General features: G+C 33.0%; 1 protein-coding gene across 1 annotated transcript; it reads right to left on the bottom strand.

Moving 5' to 3' along the window:
- Window positions 1-2,428: 2,428 nt before the first annotated feature.
- Window positions 2,429-13,020, bottom strand: LOC128159364 (uncharacterized). Its single transcript, XM_052822428.1, has 3 exons — window positions 12,619-13,020; window positions 8,565-8,774; window positions 2,429-3,505 (listed from the first exon to the last, which is right to left on the bottom strand). Exons 1-3 carry the CDS (start codon window positions 12,950-12,952, stop codon window positions 2,835-2,837), a joined length of 1,215 nt encoding a protein of 404 aa, XP_052678388.1. The 5' UTR covers window positions 12,953-13,020; the 3' UTR covers window positions 2,429-2,834.
- Window positions 13,021-18,735: the final 5,715 nt, after the last annotated feature.

Here is an 18,735-nt window from a genome sequence, read left to right as displayed (position 1 = left end):
CAGATTAATTGTTGGACAGAATACCTTCCTGTTTAAAAATCTGAATCAGGAAAGTTATGTGAAAGGACACAATACTTTTTTTAGATAAGAAGACCTGACATGAACCTACAGAAAAGGTGAGCTGAAAGCTTAACAAGTCCATAACATTCCGTGTCGTAATGTTGCAATGCACATTATATGACATAAATTTTAAACCACATTTACAAGAGCTTGGACTTTAAGTAGTAATGTTCAACAGCAATGTGACGTACCCCTGTCCAATCCATTGTAGGCCATTCAGTCAAGGCTCTTTGAAATCAACAAAACAAGCGTCATTTTTAACTTACTTTAGTTCAAGAAATAGATTGTTACATCTTACCAAAAGTCCAAGCTCTAGTTAAAATGGTTCTATTATGTATCTGTGTAAAAGTAATTTCAATTTGGGTCATTCAGGCAAGGCTCTTTAAAAACAACAAAACCAGCGTCATTTTAACTTGTTTTAATTCAAGAAACAGATTGGTTTCTAACCAAAAGCCCAAGCCCTTGTAAAAATGGTTCTATTACAAATCTGTGTAAAAGTAATGGATTTTCACCTCTTATGCATTAAAAACTGTATGCCTTGTTCGATATCCTGAATCACCAAAACAATATGGATTTATTTTCAGAATGAATAGGATTTTGTCGACTTTACCATATAATTCGTCATTGTCAAACTGGAATAGACTTTTTTTGGTTCTGGCTTTGTTTTTGTTTTGTTTTTTTAAGGGGGGGGGGATTCACTGTTGGTATCGCGAACACTTTTCTGGTATGAATGTACACAATAAAGAGACTAACAGAGGCTCGGATGAAAATATTAAATATGCATTTCATCTCCAATATTACAAACTACAGTATTATGGGCCAACTAATATAACAAACAAACACAGATTAACAACTAACGAAAACCTTAAAAAAAACCTTGAGAAAGAAAATGGGGGGATAACATAGCGAACATGCTTATTTGGTTAACTCGTAAAATACAATTTCAAATTCATTTCCTTTTTTCAGTTATCAATTAAATAATATTAAAATACAAATTTGCAAAAGCTTGATTGCTTCAGTTTGAAATATTTTAACAAACGATTAGACAAAAGTGCCTTAAATGTTGGTAATATCGAACCCACAACTTAAAAAGCTTAGTTCCACAACTTAAGCTGAAGTGTCGTGCTTTAACCACTGAGCTATTTTACACATTTCACACAGCAACAAATATTCGACATGTACTTTGGCCACGAATGTACGGACATGCATCAATTTTTTAAAACGTTCAATTGTTGGAATACTATGTATAATATGTATAATGGGTCAACATCGTTTTTGTTGATTAAAATTGATTCGGTTTTTTTTTTCGTTTTTTCTTCAGTTGATCTTATTTAGACTATGACAAAAATATATATGGAGCACAGCCCCACTCTAAAAACAAAAAGGCATTGAAGTTCTAAAACATGACATTATTTGGAGTTTTATATACAAACACGCTGGTTTAAATCAAAAAAATTCAATTATTGAACATACAATGTATATAAGGGTTACAAATCAATGTTATTTCAAAGATACATTGTACATTGGTTTAAATAAAAAAAATTTCAAAATCATCCGATTTGTTAATATTTAAATTTTACAGTATTTTATCCTACTAAATATACTAAAGGCACAGAATAGATACGTTTTAAACTATCAGCAATAGACTGTGTTTAACAAAAGAAACAAGAGATGTTTATGAAACACTTATGCCCCCCTCCCTTGGAAACATCCACAAAAAAATGAACGTAAACTTAAATAACTCGAATTTTTCTAAGTTCAAGGGCCAAAACTCTGTCAAAAATTGCTCTATCATACCCAATATCAAACGTTACCTAGATATTATCATGATAAACCTGGGTACCAAATTTCATTTCAATATGTTCATCCTCTGCGAAGAAAATGGACGGAAACTGCTAAAAACTAGAATTTTTCTACGTCCAAGGGCCATAACTCTGTTGAAAATGGCTCGATCGTACCCAATATCGAACTTGACCTAGATATTATCATGATAAACCTGGGTACCAAATATCATTTCAATATGTTCATCCTCTGCGAAGAAAATGAACGGAAACTGTTGGTGGACCGACCGACCGACCGACAGACCAGCCGACAGACAGCAGCAACGCAATATGCCCTCCCTTCTTCGAAGGGGGCATAATAATTGCTAACCCTGATTAACAACTTTTCCTTATTTAATAAATGACTTCATTAATGATAGGGTTCAACATTACTGGAGGTATTTTATCAAACAGCTGTTCTTGAAAATGACAAACAAAATCATAAGTGTAATTTGTTCTATCATATAGAACGTATAATTCACAACATTTCCTATGTATCTGAAATTTTTAATAAAAAATCATCATAATATTTACTCCAACGTGAATAATGCCATGTTTGAAATTGTTTATTTCAAATATCTTTTTATTTATTGCAAACAATTGCCCATCATCAAATTTTAAAAACAAGGAATACATTTAATCAGAAAAAAACTTGAGTGTTCATGTGTGACTCATACATAGTCAAGTGACCTAGATATATACTTGCCACTAGTTTAATGGACTCTTCAACACTTTGATCAAAATCGTATGTCGTGTTATCATTAAAAGCCGCGAATTAAGGGACATTTGCATACAATACACTGGAACTAAAAGTATTGGAAAATCCATCAAGGTAGATGACAAATGTGGACCTCTGGGTTCTTTTTTTTTCGGGACCCTTAAACTCCAAAAGATTAAAAGCAATGGGTTTTGTTCACATTATAAACATTTTTTTAAGGTGGGCTAGATGTCTATTCAACTTCCTGCAGAATCACTTTCATTTATTTCATTTGAACTTTCTTCATCAGATTTATTCAACTTTGCGTAATTTTCGAATAGCATTTTATGGGTTTCATGCATAAATGATGAAATATAAGCTTTCACTTTAACAGGAGGGTCTATAAGCTTAGAAAAATTACTGCTCCTGACATTCCGAAATTGCAGTTTGTGTTCATACACATTGATTTTCTCTCTGGCAATGTTAAAGAAGTTGCTTTTGAACATTTTGTATCTTTCAGTTAGACCACTACAAAAATATCTGTAGTTAACTGTTAACCAACAAACAAGAATTGCACAGTAAGAAAACCTACATGACAATTCATTCTCAAAGAGGGGTATAGTAGAACTCTCAAGCAAAACATCATGTTCTGAATCATAAAGCATAACTATAAGCTCAGAACTTCCTATTCCAATGCATGGGGTTAAAAAATGATCACGATTTGGGTGTCTTTTTTTCTGGAGAAAAGAAAAAACAATGGTTTGTGCAATGATTTGTGGGTTTTCTATCAAAGAAGCCTTCAATTTCACTTCAACAGGAGATTTTTCACCAGGGGTCTCTGGAGTATCTGGCTGCTCATCAAGTGATTCCACTGCCAAATCATTGTTGATGATGATATCTAAATTTCCATGCCACACCTCTGGATTTCCTGAAAAGTAGTAAAATAAGAAGTTTTTACCTTTCCACTAGAGTGTTACTCGTTGCAATAATATATCATTCTCTCACCAGAGGTCGTGCTACACAAGTTTCGCTTACACCTCTGTCAACGCCCGATGTACAAGATTCTTGTACAAACTTAAAAGATGGGCAAAATGTAATTAAAATCTATGTAGTTATTCCTTTTATCTATGAATATGATTATAAATAATTAAATTTAAATCTTTAACGCCTTTATTTATTTTTAATTCAAAGTTACTGGAAGAACTATTTTGCAGAGGTAAAAATTAAAATATGATCACATGATCTAGTTTGACAGATGTTTGAAAAATCAGTTTCTGTACGCTACCGATTTATCGATGATTTTACATTAATCAGCAGCAATGTCATCTCATGTGATGTTTTTAAACGTGTCCTCAAAGTCTTCGCCCGTCGATGACTCTTCAAGCTGATTGTACAGAAGAAACGAATCAACAATGCCATGTGCTCGCCATGCTTGTTTTGATCATGTGACAGACTATTTTTCCGGCGTTAACAGAGGTGTAAGCGAAACTTGTGTAGCACGACCTCTGGTGAGAGAATGATAATATATAGCTGAAAACTTACATGAAGTTGGTGTCAGCAAGAATCAAAGAAAGGAAGTTACAAATAGGTAATCTAACTGATTGTCATTCTTTCAAATATGCCATATTCTGTCAACAGAGCAAGTGGCAGAGAAAAGACTAAGAATAGAAATGAATTACTTCGACAGGAAAAAATAGACCAACATGCTTTGATGGTCACTTGAGTACCTTCACCCTTGAATGGACCTGTCAGGGAGTCTCATGTTTGCATGTTAAGTTTGAGTCTAAACCCTTATCTGAGACTCCTCCCCCGCTTTGATTGACGTTTGCAAATATCAATTCATAAATTGGGGAGGGGGAAGGCAAGAGTCAGAAAAATCTCTAATTATCTATTCCCTACCCTGCTTTACATATGGGAGTAGAGAAGATATACACATTTTCATAATTGGCCACATTGTTCTCACGTTAGGGCCTAAACCCCTGAACCAGCTATGAATTTTACAATTTTGGTTGAGGGCTTCATGGACATCATACAGTCTCTGAAATGTTCTACTTTCAAATTTTTCTGTGTGTTCATTGTGCGCTCACCGTGCACTCAAAGTGCGTTCACCTTGCTATACCCAAAAATGGCTAACATTTAACTCGTAATTAACGGTGCCTTGAGATTTGAAGACACTTTTTAAATAGCGCATTCCTTCGTATTGAGTCGAGATACGTAAATAGGCTAATTGTATTCAGCGCGTCAGTGCGCCCGCGCGTCAATCTCATCTCTTTAATTCCAACTAAAATCTTCCCATAGTTAAACATTCAAATGACGTCGAATTTTATTTATTATAAAGCATTATCGCTTATATTAATGACTAGAAATATCGAGCCCGATAGTAATTACATTGTCTCAGTTGAAACAAAAGCTTTCACGGTGGGTGGTTGAGCTTTCATACACGAACATCGCAGATTTATTCCCTAGCGTCGCAAACCAATTTTTTGTATTTCATTTGTAATTCATGATTTCACCTTGGATTTTGTTCTATTTTGCTATAACCTTGAGGGGTTAGAGTTTTTATTTCAATTTAGTGAACATCACCATGTAATATTTTAAATGTTTAATACAACATTGATCCTGGATTCTAGCCTACTCTTGTAAGACTAATCTTGGCCATAAAATGCTTTACAGGGTATCGTTTCACAAACACATACTGTCCGTATATGTCAATAATAAGGAAATTGGACTGTTGAGCCAATAGCCCAACTGGTCTAAACATTATTTGAGACGGGGTATTGGACGTCCAATATGTTTTACATGCATTATTAGCTAAGTGATATTGCTGCAAGATTTGTCCATACTGTCCTTAATGTGAATGTTTATAAAGGGGTAAGAATTGATTTTCGACATTAATTTATATTATAAGGTTTGTGACCAGATCTAGAAAGCACTTTGAATTTACCGGGTGGCAGTAAATACAAAATTTACAACATGAATTAAGTTGTCATGTTGTAAATTTTGTTTTTAATGCCACCTGGTAAATTCAAAATTTAAAACATTACAGGTGGATCAAACATCTGTAATGTGTGTACTATACATGTAGCTATTTCAGTATAAACTTTGATACTTGCCTTAGATAATTTGTGGGGTTTTTAGTGGGTTTTTTTTAAATTTTGATTTTTGATAGAGATTAAATAATTATATATTTACATTTTCCATAGTGTAAAAATAATTGCCACCCGGCACCACGTCTGCCGACGGATGAGGACCTGACACCTGAATCAACTTTCTTTACATAAATCATTTCTTTAAACCGTTTTTATGATTTGTATACCAAAATGTATATATGATGGAAATTATATATGATATTTTATTCTAATTACCATATATTCCTATATTATACATTATACAAAATGAAATGTCATTGCTGTTACTTGTCATTCCTGTTACCAATCACAGAAGTGTTTATGATAAGCTTATTGAATAATATGATTGCTTCTAAATTCAATATCTATATTTGATGTGTCTAACGTTATCAAACATACTTGATGTGCTTAAAACAAGTTATTTGCACACAAATAATGTCAAACTATCCCATCATGTCATTACTGTAACCATTTGTGTCCTTCCTGGTACCTTTAAATTAGGTAACAGAAATGACAGTAACAGAAATGACAAAATCACTATATATTGTACAGTAAATTATATAGACAACTACTGCTGATATTCAGATTCTAAATGGACACTAGAGTGGTATGCTATTGATAAGCTTTGCAAGTTAAAAGAGGTAAATTTCTTGTTTATTTAGGGAGTTACATTGGTAACAGTATTGACACTTGGGGAAGATAACCATGCAGTGATTCCTCTGAGAGAAATTTTTTTCATTTATTTGATGTGAACGGGTTATATTTTCCCTACCATCAAACTTAATGAATAAAGTGGACTATATTTGTATAATTTAGAAGAGTTTGATTATATTGTAATCAATTTATTCTTTATTTTACAACCTGGTAACAGGAATGACATTTATTTAAGGACAAGTACATTGGCTGAAATATATTGCGTATCTAACTTGCAAAATGTGAAAAAATAATAACAAAATCCAAGTGAAGAAAATACTAAAAATTTGTTGTTATTAATAATCAAAGTATTGAAGGTCCTGAAAAGCGATAAGCTGTCCCTACAAGAGCAAAAAATAATAGCATTATACTACATGTGTAATTATGAATAAATTGAAAAGTTAATATACGTCATATATATAGCCAAGATATTGCTTTTTTTGTATAAATTGAACTGCAAACAATATCCAGAACTGCATTCAATAACCGTGATGCGTGCATAGCCGCTATGTTATAGATATCTACTTTATGTCTATTGAATGTTAAGCTAGCCTATTTTACCAACATCACAGCCTGTGTACTTATGAATGAAACCCCATCGCAACATGCTGTTTACACAACTACGTATGCTCTTTGACCTTTTAAATGCACTGATAAATATTCTCTTATTTTAAATCTTTGATGTTTAAGAAAACAAGAGGCCCATGGGCCACATTGCTCACCTGAACAACACTAGACATAATAAAATCAGCTAAATATAAACCTACATCAAACTTTGAACCTTACGTGTGGCCCAATAATTATCCAGGTCCACAGTCTAAACAACTGAGAATCAACAAATGTCAATATGATTGCATATTAGTAATACAATATACTTAATATTTTTGAGAATGATCAAATTTATTTCCAATGTAAAAATTTGATCCCCCACCTTTATAGTTTCATCCTTTTTTATTTCATTATTTTAAGATTTATCTCTATATATATAACACTACCTGAGAACGCTTTCACTCAAGTAACCGCTTTCTGATCAATTGATTTTCAAAACTAAGATATTTCTCTTTACATTCTTATGTAAAAACTTGACCCCCAAATTGTGGCCCCATTGAACACCAGGGGATCATGATTTGAACAAACTTGAATTTACACTGAGGATGCTTCCTTGCAAGTTACGGCTTTTCTGGCCAATTGGTTCTTGAGAAGAAGATTTTTAAAGATATTTCTCTATTTATATATTCCTATGCAAAAAATTTGACCCCCAATTGTGGCCCCACTATACCCCCTGGGGATCATGATTTGAACAAACTTGAATCTACACTATCTGAGGATGCTTCAACGCAAGTTCCAGCTTTTCTGGCCAATTGGTTCTAGAGAAGAAGATTTTTAAAGATATTTCTCTAAATACATTCCTTTGTAAAAAATTTGACCCCCAATTGTTGCTTCACCGTACCCCTGGAATTCATGATCAGCTCAGGTGAGCTAAAAAATATTGTGATAATTTGTGTGCTGCTACATTTGCCTTTACACCGATACAGAAGCTGAGTACTTCTTTGCATTCTATTATTAGATTTTGAGTCATCAGATTATTTTTAGATGATTATAGGTGGCACTTATTCGGAAGTGGCATCCCCGAAAAGCAATGCCAATAAGCACTTTGCTTACTGCGTACGATTAGCGCTTAAAAATCACTTAAGCTAATTAAGCATACCTTTAGTATGGACAAAGCTTAAGAAATGATGTACAAAGCCTTTTTCTTAGAATTTGCACAGTACTTTTCATAAACAATTGAAGAAAAATAATGTCATCACACTTTGACATGTGCCCCCAAAAACACAAATTCAATGATTTTTTAAATGATATTACTTCAAATCATCATATAAGTATTATATTTCAATTTGGATAGAAATCTATTCCAGAATTTTTTAAAATTATTTTTTCTCTTACAAGAACGCTTTTCCACATTTTTTCAATTGAAAAAGAAAAGTAATGCACACATTTTTTGTAATGGTCACTACTTAAACTCTGATTAAATTTTCATGTTATTTTTGTATTGATTTATATATATATTTAGTAACTCAAACACATTATAAACTTTTCATCCTTAAAAAGAACACTATTTTAAAAAAAATTCTAATGGCTAAAAATGATAGATATAATTAACCTCACCTATACTGGTATCACCATAGGTTCCTGTCATTGTACAAGAATCTTCTCCACAAAAACATTGATCCCCTTTTTTTCCATTACAATTTTTGTCAACCAGATAGCAGGAAGATGTTGCTAATTTTCCCAACAGATGATTGGCCACAAGTACTGTCAGTTCAGTTCCTGACATGGACCGAAATTTCAGAGGATCAGAGAGATTGAGGCGTCTATCTGTTACAAAAAATCGATCAAGAAGGATTAATTTGTGATAATGACTTTTGACATACCTTTTTATGGTTTTGTTGGCACACACAATAATAAACATAGTAATAATAAACACAAATGTCCCCAAGTGGAAATACATGCTTTTATTTATTCTATACCCATCAATATTCCTTAATTAATAATCAAAGGCCGGAACGGCCACAAAGGCGTCGAGCTGACATTTTTTTTATATATAGAATGATACCAATAATTTGAATTTCTGTACTAATACTCATATCAAATGATACTAGACTTAGAATAGAAAGTAAATGAATTATGTTTTCTGCTGCTTTAAAAACAAAAATCAGTATATTTTCTTATAAAATAGGTAGTGGTGCTTTTTTAATACAATAACTCATCATAATTGCAAAAATCGAAGAAATTTCAAAGTTCAAAAATAATTTGTTTCTTTCTGCTTCAAACAGTCTTTGAACAACTTTCACAGGTTCATAATTTGAATACATTAACAGTGTGTCCCTAATTATAATAATAAAACATACATTTATTTACTTCAATTCCCGTTTGAAACAAGATTTCTTATGGTATGGTTGTTTACAAACAAATCCACAACACGTGCTATCTAAAATGCTCGACCAAACTAAATGCATTATCGAGTTTATTTTTGCAGCGAAATTACTAGATACGTTTATCGCTTACATTTATTTTGTAGACCGTGCCCGATAACAAATAAATTTACATCTAAAATGTTATTTCTATCGGGCACGGTCTCCAATTAAAATGTAAGCGATAAACTAAAATAATATCTAGTGAATCTTAACACTTAGGCCTGATTGTATTCATCTGCCATTTCTTGATTAAGCAAATTTATTCTTATGCAATGAGTTGTCAATCACCAGGGAGGCAAAGTTGGGTTTTTTGTACACAATTTAGTTGAATAAATGGAAAAATAATCTTGTAATACGTTTAATACTTTTAGGAACTTATTTCTTATGCGCATTTAAAAGGCGGTGCAGCGCGTGAATTTTTGGACGATTGCCAATCCAGACGATCGCTAGAAGGCTGCCGAGCATTAGCTCGACGCCTTAAAAACCATTCTTTTTTAAGAGTGTGATAGATCTTTCAGTGCACCACACTGGTTCACCATTCTTAATGGAAGGGTAAATAATAAATTTATCATTGCATGGACCCTATCTCTATAAAGCAGAAAATATTATAATATAAGGAGGTAAAACAGAGTTTTTAAAATATAATTCCCACCAGAACAAGAGGTCCATAAGCCACATTGCTCACCTGAGGAACAGTAGGTATGATAAAATCAGCTTAATGGAGTCATAATACAATGTAGTATAATACATGTAGATCCTGTATAAATAAAAATAATTTTTTCCACTGGATATTCTTATGTTTATTATCATTACTCCCTTTTCTAACAGGATGATTTTATAGTAATATCACATATTGAGCATTGCAGCTCTCAAAATGTTTATAAATGGGACATAAACCTACATCGAACTCTGAACCCCTTGTAAGACCCAATCGTCCAGATATCATCCAGAAGCCAAAATCTAAACTTTATTAAATAATCACCTGGCTGATTAGTTTCTGAGAAGAAGATTTTTCAAGGAATCATGATTTTTACAACTTTAAATCTACATTACCTGAGGATGCTTCCAAACAAGTGTCAGCTTTTCTGGCTTATTAGTTTCTGAGAAGATGATTTTTAAAGATTTACTCTATATATTCCTAATATGTAGAAATTTGATCCCCAATTGTGGCCCCACTTTACCCCTGGGGGTAATGATTTTCACAACTTTAAATATACACTACCTGAGAATGCTTCCACACAAGTTCCAGTTTTCATGGCTAATAATTAGTTTCTGAGAAGAAGATTTACTCTATATATTCCTATGTAATTTTTAAAGTTGACCCCCCCCCACCCATTGTGGCCCCACCCTATCCCCCCCCCCCCCCCCACGGGGGTCATGATTTTTACAACTTTGAATCTACACTACCTGAGGATGCTTCCACACAAGTTTCAGCTTTCCTGGCCTAACGGTTTCTTAGAAGAAGATTTTGAAAGATTTACTCAATATATTCCTATGTAAAAAGTCGACCCTCCATTGTGGCCCCATCCTACCCCCGGGGGGTCATGATTTTCACAACTTTGATTCTACACTACCTGAGGATGCTTCCACACAAGTTTCAGCTTTCCTGGCCAAATGGTTCTTGAGAAGAAGATTTTTGAAAATTTCTCGAAAATTTTCATTAATTCTTAATTATCTCCCCTTGTAAGAGGGTCTGGTCCTTAATTTTCACAACTTTGAATCCCCTTAGGCTAGGGATGCTTTTTGTTAAGTTTGAATGAAATTGGCTCAGTGGTTCTTGAGAAGATGTTGAAAATGTAAAAAGTTTACGGACAGACAGACGGACGGTAGACAGACGGACGACAGACAAAATGTGATCAGAAAAGCTCACTTGAGCTTTCAGCTCAGGTGAGCTAATAAAACAGAAAAAACTATGTTTAAATAACCATTTACATAATTAACTGTTGAAATATGTCTTAAAATTAATTTGGATTAGGTGAAAAAATGAGATCGCGCCTATATCAGAAGAGTTATTGCTTAAAGAGTTCCCTCCCCTTTTGGGATCACTTGTGCGTTTGAAATGTGTATTGATTTGACAGACCTTCCAGATTGAGAATTTAAATGCAAAAGTTCAAGTGCAATGCGACTATAGATTATTATTAAACTTGGTATGATTTTCTTCCGTTTTACGAGTTCTTAATGAAAACTGATGCTCATTTGTTGAGAGATGAAGGATTACTATGTAATTTTAATCAAAATATACAAAATTTCACTATTTTAGGAACAAGTAGCCAGTTTTTTAAGAAAGAACTATAAATGATAAGAGTTAAATTTGGCCCCCATAAATCGCCATTTTTTAAGTGTTTCGGGTACAATAAAATGTTAACTAACTTTTTAGAAGAGTTGATATAAAATATATTTTTCATCTATTCATTTGATTTATTTGCACTTACTGGCAGTATATGACGTCAGAAGTGACGCCATTTCTATAATTCAATCAAAATCAGCCAAAAATTTACATTTTTCTTATCTATTTACGAATGGAAAATATAGAGCGCATGCTTGAACAAGAAACAATTTTTTGTCACTTATTAGTCTTGGCTAGATACATCTCTGATTAAAATATTTTATTTGTTCAAGAATGCGCTCTCTGTTTTCGGAATGAAAAACTGCTTGAAAACAAGCTGTTTTACGCTAAAAATGCAAAAAATGGCGGGAAAAGGCTGTATTTACAATGTCATATTTCTAAATTGTGGGCACTTGAACCAAAATGAATATTATGTAAACACATCACATACATATCTGTACTAAGAAAACAAAGAATGATAGTAAAATGATGATGTTCATTTTAGGGGGCCATTTTAGGCCCTTATCATATATAGTCCTTTACATAACTATTGAACTTTACAACTGAATGAACATTGATTTCTATGATGTATAGATAATTTTGAATACGTTAATATAAAGAACGCTTTTTTTATTAGCTGCAGCTGTTGTCCACTTGCACTGATGATAGGAATCGAAAGTTAAGAGTCCAAAGAAGGAGGCAATTATAACCGTGCTTTGAATAAAATATATCATTTTCAATACAGAAACACTTTCTTTAAACCCAACTTCAGGGATGCATATCATTTCGAACTTTTTTTTTAAACACCCATGCGGAAAGATGGACACATATAATATTTTATTATTTTAAAAGTAAACATGGTATACATGTAAGAGTACTTGCAAAATGGACATGATTTTAAAAATTTAACGTAACTTACCGCCTTTTAGAAGATCCATCAGTTTATTAAAGACAAAAAGCGTTTGTTTTTCCTTAGGAATCTTTTTACTCACTTCAAAATCTCTTAAAATCGATATGCCATTTCGGAACACATCGCCAAATAAGACACGAGTATCGTAGGGTTTTGTATCACAAAATGCCTTGGAAAACGATGCAGCATGCGACGATGTTGCGTTACAGCATTCTATTTTTAACGGAGTAAGGATAATACTTGAATCATTCATGTCAGCACAAATTTGAATCAAGGCATCTAACAACTCCTTTTCCACGTCTCCCTCTGACTCCGTGCGTCTTTTTTTCGACCCAGACGACATTTCATGTAGTCTTCTATATTACTATTTTAGCACCAGCCTAAGCACCATCTTCACTGCGCATGCGCCAAAATTCTGTTTATTTTCCGCTTTCATTTTCTCTAAACGTTAGCCTTACTAGACATCCGTGTATTAATGTCATGAATATATATAAATATATCAACTTATAATTAAGCGTATATTTTTTTCATTGAAAAGGAAAGTATTGGTGTACCTGTGTATCTCAGTTTGACATGTCGGTTTCACCGGGAAATGTTGCAAGCAGAACAAAAATGATTTGTAACTATAAAGTATACAGGTAAAATATTTCGTATACTATGAATGAAATATTTTTGGATTACTACATGGCAATTTTTATATCGCATCCTATATTAGCTGAGGTCGCTGTATATCATTAAATCATCATACAAGCCCTCGATCTTGACATCTCGGGAGGTGTGAGGGGGGGGGGGGGGGGGGGTATATATGTCACGCCAAATAAAAAAAAATAAGCTAATCATAGTTTCACAACCGATAAACTAGGTTTATCATTGTCTGCCACTTTACTTGCCATCTTGACTGAATGCCAACTAGTGGTATCATTAAGTTTAATTACTTTTTAGTAGTTTGAAAAGATGACAGTATACATGTATATGTTTGTTTTACTGAATGAAAGACTGTAGAAAGACTTATAATACTTATCATAATACTCAATAAACAATCCTGATTTCCACAATCTCTTTTTCATATATTTCAAAACAAGTTTTTGAAAATGAGATAAAGAATTAAAATTAAATGCACCATGTTTATGTGACCTGTGAGACACTAGCACCAAATTGATTCTTAAATACATGTAGGATATACAAGGGTTATTGTCCCTAAATAGCATAGACAAGTGGCATTCAGTAAATCGAAGACACAGGGAGTTGTTTGTGCCACAAAGGATTCAAATAATTTACATTAAATTAAATTTTCGATTTCAAATTTTGTATTAATTAAAGTATACTTGTTCATAATTTCGACATATGCAGCGCAATGTAAAAATGATAAAGTAAAATCAACATACTATTGAAATAAGAATCCCAAGGATGAGGACTTCTCAAATAAAAAAAAAATCAAATAGGAATGCATTTAGATTTTCACAAACTTTTTTCTTATTTGCATAAAACATGATTTGGTTACAGCGAAAATTTAAAATAAAATCATAGTGCGCATGTCGTTTTGGGACAAGATGAAATGTGAACTCAAAGTAAAATGATGCCAGCGTATTCTAGAGCTGCGCATCAATGACTAATAAAATTTTAAAAGACCTGAAATTAATCATAATCTAATTAACAAAATTACAAAAAACATATAAACACTAGCACCATGAATATACAGTCTTAATAACACTAGCACCATACATAACACTAGCACCATACATATACAGCGATAATAACACTAGCGCCATACATAACACTAACACCATATATATACACCATAATAACACTAGCACCAGATATATACAGTCTTAATAACGCTTACACCATACACAACATCAGCACCATTAATATACAGCAATAATAAAACTTAAACCATACATATACAACCATAACAACACTAGCACCATACATATACAGCCATAATAACACTAAAACCATACATAACACAAGCACCATACATATACAGCCATAATAACACTAGCACCATACATATACAGCCATAATAACACTAGCACCATACATATACAGCCATATTAACACTAGCACCATACATATACAGCCATAATAACACTAGCACCATACATATTCAGCCATAATACGACTAGCACCATGCATATACAGTCTAAATAACACTAGCACCATACATAAACAGCCATAATAACACTAGCACCATACATATACAGCGATGATAACACTAGCGCCACACATATCACTAGCACCATATATATATACAGCCATTATAACACTAGCACCATACATATACAGTCTTAATAACACTAACACCATACATGAACAGCCATAATAACACTAGCACCATACATATACAGTCTTAATAACACTAACACCATACATATACAGCCATAATAACACTAGCACCATACATATACAGCCATAATACCACTAGCACCATACATATACAGTCTTAATAACACTAGCACCATACATAAACAGCCTTAATAACACTAGCACCATTCATAAACAGCCATAATAACACTAGCACAATACAAATACAGTCTTAATAACACTGGCACCATACATAACACTAGCACCATATATATACAGCCATAATAACACTAGCACCATACATAAACAGCCATAATAATACTAGCACCATACATATACACACTTAATAGCACTAGCACCATAAATAACACTAGCACCATACATATACAGCCATAATAACACTACCACCATGCATATACAGTCTTAATAACAATAGCATCATACATAACACTAGCACCATACATATACAGCCATAATAACACTAGCACCATACATATTCAGCCATAATACGACTAGCACCGTGCATATACAGTCTAAATAACACTAGCACCATACATAAACAGCCATAATAACACTAGCACCATACATATACAGCGATGATAACACTAGCGCCACACATATCACTAGCACCATATATATACAGCCATAATAACACTAGCACCATACATATACAGTCTTAATAACACTAACACCATACATATACAGTCTTAATAACACTAGCACCATACATATACAGCCATAATACCACTAACACCATAAATAAACAGCCATAATAACACTAGCACCATACATATACAGTCTTAATAACACTAGTATCATACATGAACAGCCATAATAACACTAGCACCATTCATAAACAGCTATAATAACACTAGCACAATACAAATACAGTCTTAATAACACTGGCACCATACATAACACTAGCACCATATATATACAGCCATAATAACACTAGCACCATACATAAACAGCCATAATAACACTAGCACCATGCATATATACACTTTATAATAACACTAGCACCATAAATAACACTAGCACCATACATATACAGCCATAATAACACTACCACCATGCATATACAGTCTTAATAACACTAGCATCATACATAACACTAGCACCATACATATACAGCCATAATAACATTAAAACCATACATAACACTAGCACCATACATATACAGCCATAATAACACTAGCACCATACATATACAGCCATAATACCACTAGCACCATACATAAACAGTCTTAATAACACTAGCACCATACATAAACAGCCATAATAACCCTAGCACCATTCATATACAGCGATAATAACACTAGCATCATGCATAACACGAGCACCATATATAAACAGCCATATTAACACTAAAACCATACATAACACTAGCACCATACATATACAGCAATAATAACACTACCACCATGCATATACAGTCTTAATAACACTAGCATCATACATAACACTAGCACCATACATATACAGCCATATTAAAACTAAAACCATACATAACACTAGCACCATACATATACAGCCATAATAACACTAGCACCAAACATATACAGCCATAATAACACTAGCACCATACATATACAACCATAATAACACTAGCACCATACATATACAGCCATAATTACACTAGCACCACACATAACACTAGCACCATTCATATACAGCCATAATAAAACTAGCTTCATACATAAAAATAGCACCATATATATACACAATAATAACACTAGCACCATACATATACAGTCTTAATAACACTAATATCATGCATAACGCAAGCACCATATATATACAGCTATAATAACACTAAAACAATACATATACAGCCATAATAAGACTAAAACCATACATATACAACCAAAACAACACTAGCACAATACATATACAGTCTTAATAATACTAGTATAATATATAACACTAGCACCATACATATACAGCGCAATGTAAAACTAGCACCATACATTACACTAGCACCTTACATATACAGCCATAATAACACTAGCACCATATATATACAATCTTAATAACACTAGCACCATACATAAACAGCCATAATAACACTAGCACCATTCATAAACAGCCATAATAACACTAGCACAATACAAATACAGTCTAAATAACACTGGCACCATACATAACACTAGCACCATACATATACAGCCATGATAACACTAGCACCATACATAAACAGCCATAATAACACTAGCACCATACATATACACACTTAATAACACTAGCACCATAAATAACACTAGCACCATACATATACAGCCATAATAACACTACCACCATGCATATACAGTCTTAACAACACTAGCATCATACATAACACTAGCACCATACATATACAGCCATAATAACATTAAAACCATACATAACACTAGCACCATACATATACAGCCATAATAACACTAGCACCATACATATACAGCCATAATACCACTAGCACCATACATAAACAGTCTTAATAACACTAGCACCATACATAAACAGCCATAATAACCCTAGCACCATTCATATACAGCGATAATAACACTAGCATCATGCATAACACGAGCACCATATATAAACAGCCATAATAACACTAAAACCATACATAACACTAGCACCATACATATACAGCCATAATAACACTAGCACCATACATATACAGCCATAATAACACTAGCACCATACATGTACAGTCTTAATAACACTAGCACCATACATATACAGTCTTAATAACACTAGCATCATACATAACACTAGCACAATACATACACAGCCATAATTACACTTGCACCACACATAACACTAGCACCATTCATATACAGCCATAATAAAACTAGCTTCATACATAAAAATAGCACCATATATATACACAATAATAACACTAGCACCATACATATACAGTCTTAATAACACTAATACCATACATGACACAAGCACCATATATATACAGCTATAATAACACTAAAACAATACATATACAGCTATAATAACACTAAAACCATACATATACAACCAAAACAACACTAGCACAATACATATACAGTCTTAATAACACTAGTATCATACATGACACTAGCACCATACATATACAGCCATAATAACACTAGCACCATACATTACACTCGCACCTTACATATACAGCCATAATAACACTAGCACCATACATATACAGCCATAATACCACTAGCACCATATATATACAGTCTTAATAAGACTAGCACCATACATATACCGTCTTAATAACACTAGCACCATACATATACAGCGACAATAACACTAGAGCCATACATAACACTAGCACCATATATATACAGCCATAATAACACTAGCACTATACATAAACAATCTTAATAACACTTACACCATACATAACACAAGCACCATATATATACAGCCATAATAACACTAGCACCATACATAAACAGCCATAAAAACACTAGCACCATACATATACAGTCTTAATAACACTAGCACTATACATATAAAGTCTTAATACCACTAGCATCATACATAATACTAGCACCATACATATACAGCCATAATAACACTAGCGCCATACATATACAGTCTTAATAACACTAACACCATACATAACACAAGCACCATATATATACATCTATAGTAACACTAAAAAATAACATATACAGCCATAATAACACTAGCACAATACATATACAGCGATAATAACACTAGCGCCATAGATGACACTAGCACCTTATATATACAGCCATAATAACACCAGCACAATACATATACAGTCTTAATAACACTAACACCATACATAACACAAGCACCATATATAAACAGCCATAATAACACTAA

This window comes from Crassostrea angulata, chromosome 8, assembly GCF_025612915.1.
Source record: "Crassostrea angulata isolate pt1a10 chromosome 8, ASM2561291v2, whole genome shotgun sequence".
Taxonomy (NCBI): Eukaryota; Metazoa; Mollusca; class Bivalvia; order Ostreida; family Ostreidae; genus Magallana; species Magallana angulata.
The sequence above is the reverse complement of the archived record's forward strand: the minus strand, read 5'-3'. Positions and strand labels throughout refer to the sequence as shown.